Here is a 3,292-nt window from a genome sequence, read left to right as displayed (position 1 = left end):
TAAAATTGTATCTTTAAACCATACTAATATTAATATTTATATTTATATTGTGTAACAACATTATTAAATAAATTTATATTAGTATAAAATAATTTATTATAAAATAACTAATGTAATTAATGTTTATTTTAACATTAACAAAGTAATCAACAAAGTAATGTTAAGATGTTTTATAACTATAATTGAGTATTTCAAGTTATTTTAATTAATAGTACATCTTGCTAAAATATCAAGAAATATAAATACTTGTATTTATTTCCAGTACGTGGATGAGGTTCTAATTTGCAACGATAAATTGTAGGATCGCGCATACATCCGTTTGTTGACTGATAATCAATTTTTGCTCTGACACAATATTCTTGGCCCATCTTGGTACCACGTTTCATTTCTTCCCACAATTTCAGATTTTCGAAAGAGGCTGTAAAGGCGAAATGCTATTATTAGAATCGAGATAGTTAGAAAATTAATGCTTTTTTCTAAAAAATTATTATTTACAGAGATCTCGATATTCAGATTTCAATCTTTTATCTCGTTGTTCTTTCATAAGATTCGCCGGGGTACAATCCAGATATGCCTTTCCATCCTTAATTAGTGTAGTACAATATTCTTGTAATATATCAAAGTAATCTGAAGTATGCGTAAAACGGTCAGGTTTAATTTGCAGTAATTTTAAATCTTCCAATATAGCTTCCTCAAATTCTATAGTCTCCTTCGCTGGATTTGTATCATCAAATCTCATGATAAGTTGTCCTTGAAAAATCTCAGCATAATACTGATTTAAAAGAGCTGCTTTGGCATGACCAATGTGCAAGTAGCCACTTGCTTCTGGTGGAAATCTTACCACTACCTACAGAAATAAATAAAAAAATTTTTAAAAATTATGAAAGTTTAAAAATCAAATTAATCTATTTTATTGTACTGTACAATGTAAAATTATATTGTACTTTACTTTGCCCATTTCTGCTCCAGGAAGATCAATAAATTTGCCTTCTTGTTTCCTTGTTTTTGTCTGCTTGATATCAGATTTTTCTTTTTGCGAACTTACATCTTTTGGTTTCGAAGTTGAAGAACAATTTTTTGCAATCACAGATATTGCATTACTAAAAACAGGAAGCGATTCCATATGCTTGTACCATCTAGTAATGTTACAATAATCTTTTGCATATGATTTTATATATTCGTGACGATGCAAAACGCAAAACACATGAATATCAGCCAATGTTAATCTTTTGGTGACCAGCCACGTCCGTGTTATTAACACATCATTCAGATAGTTTAAAAGTTCCTTGTTTATTTGTTTATTTTGCAATATTAGAGCACAGGACATCCAGTGATCGATTTCCGTCCTTTCATAAGGACAGGTACCGCCTAATAATAATAAAATTATATATAATAACAAAGAATGTAGGTGAATTACATAGCAAGATATATCTTAGTTGGTTTTGACATATTTAACAAAAAAAAAACCTATATTTAATATCAATAAGATCTCTAGATTTTTTATACTTAAATAATCATAAAAATATTTGCAGAATATATACCATAAAGTAGGGGATTAATCGTCCTTGCTAAATTTCGAGTAATTTCATTATTATATTGTCCCAATAATTTGTGATCTTTGTCATACAAGCAAACATCCGATTCATCATTCCAAGTGTTGTTCCATAATATAATTATATCTTTCTTTTCAGAATTAATTACTTCGGCTACTACCAGCACGTCTATAGAAAATTTCAAATTCAGATAAATGATATAAACAAAATCATATATTTTTTTATATTATCATTTTTATATATTGTCTTTAATATCGATATTACGTAATATTAATGTTTAAAAATGGAACTTAATTTCTATGACTACAGCAAACTAGTCCATCTAATAAAAAAGACAAATACTAAAAAAATTGTTAAATTTATAATTTAAAACAATAATTATTTATTGTCATAATTAATATTATGTTGCTTTATTTCAAGTTAAACTACATCATTTTATATAAAATTAAATTTGATGTTACACATTTTATGCTAAATTAAACTTTATGATAAATCTGCTAGAATATCGATATATAGACGGCTATTTAGAAGTTTTAAATATTGAAGGTTAAAAAAAATTAATGTTTCAATGGAAGTCTCCATTTAACTTTTAGTTTTACAACATCTGTTCAACATTTATTTTCGATATTTCATAAGGAGTGTAAGTTCAAAAAAACAAGTTAGATCAATACCAACACAATACGTTGGTTGCAAGCTGATGAAATTATTGAAAGAGTTTCATTTGTTTCTTAGTAATTTATGTATTTTTTACGTTCACACTTAACATAACAATGTGACACGCTAAATTGCATGATATTATCGTCAGAAGTGTTTTTATTCATTGTTTATGACAAAACATCTGGTATAATTGTCCTGAATATTCGACTTGATGTTGTATGATGCAACAAGCATAAGGAAGCATCGACAAATGGAGCGATACAGAAAATAAGATAAATATAAACTATAAAAATAAAAAGAAAAAAAATTAATTTAAAAAAAAAGAACTTAAACACTCGCTTCAATAATTGTCTTGTGTTCCGAAGAACGTTTTAGAAACTAAAAATAAAAGTGACGTGAAATTTGAACTGGATTGATCGTGTAAATCTTACCTAATACGTGATTAACTGGGTTGAGGGTGATCGTAAACGCCATTGTCTCTTCATCCACACTAAAATGAAAAGAAGCAGACTTAACATCAACGTGAACCGATTAAGGTTAGTAATCACATTAAGCATTCCATGCGAATTTCCATTAGGGCACACAAAAAACTTAAGTAAAACTAAGTAGTAAGCGAATTGATCAATTACGATAGAAATAAGGCCATAACGTAAGCAGTAGTCCAACATGTTGATTTTCTTACTTATTTATTTTTAGAATTTGTCCATCTCGTCCAATTCGTCCAGAGGATCGCATGGTCTTAGCAGCATCTACAACAAGACTGAACTAAAGCCGGAAGCCTCAAGCAGAAAGGCCGACACTACCGGAAGGAAGGCAGGTAAAGGTTGCGCATGCGCAGCAATCACGTATTTATCTGTCGCGTTGCTTGCACTTTTTACACCAAGCATCTTCGTTTTCTTTCTCTTTGACGCACGAATATATATTTATCTCTTTTAAATGCAAAAATTTTTAGAGATTTCAAGCAACGCGAACAGATCTATTAACTCGCATTTGTTACTCGGTTTCCTCTTCAAATTTAAACTTCAAGAAAATTTTGTATGTATAGAATACATATAAGGTACACGTATATATATATATATATA

General features: G+C 28.8%; 1 protein-coding gene across 1 annotated transcript in view; it reads right to left on the bottom strand.

Moving 5' to 3' along the window:
• The window catches only part of LOC108685671 (bifunctional glutamate/proline--tRNA ligase), a 9,449-nt gene extending 6,476 nt beyond the window's left edge, over positions 1-2,973 (bottom strand). The window contains exons 1-6 of the mRNA XM_018190566.1: positions 2,893-2,973; positions 2,642-2,700; positions 1,542-1,721; positions 950-1,368; positions 496-847; positions 247-418 (exon numbers count right to left, since the gene is read on the bottom strand). Of these exons, the coding sequence (XP_018046055.1) occupies positions 247-418; positions 496-847; positions 950-1,368; positions 1,542-1,721; positions 2,642-2,700; positions 2,893-2,945 (1,235 nt within the window). The 5' untranslated portion in view covers positions 2,946-2,973. The remainder of the gene's footprint in view (positions 1-246; positions 419-495; positions 848-949; positions 1,369-1,541; positions 1,722-2,641; positions 2,701-2,892) is intronic.
• Between the last annotated feature and the right edge of the window lie 319 nt (positions 2,974-3,292).

This window comes from Atta colombica, unplaced genomic scaffold (genome assembly GCF_001594045.1).
Source record: "Atta colombica isolate Treedump-2 unplaced genomic scaffold, Acol1.0 scaffold155, whole genome shotgun sequence".
NCBI lineage: Eukaryota > Metazoa > Arthropoda > Insecta > Hymenoptera > Formicidae > Atta > Atta colombica.
This window is presented reverse-complemented; position numbering and strand designations above follow the sequence as displayed.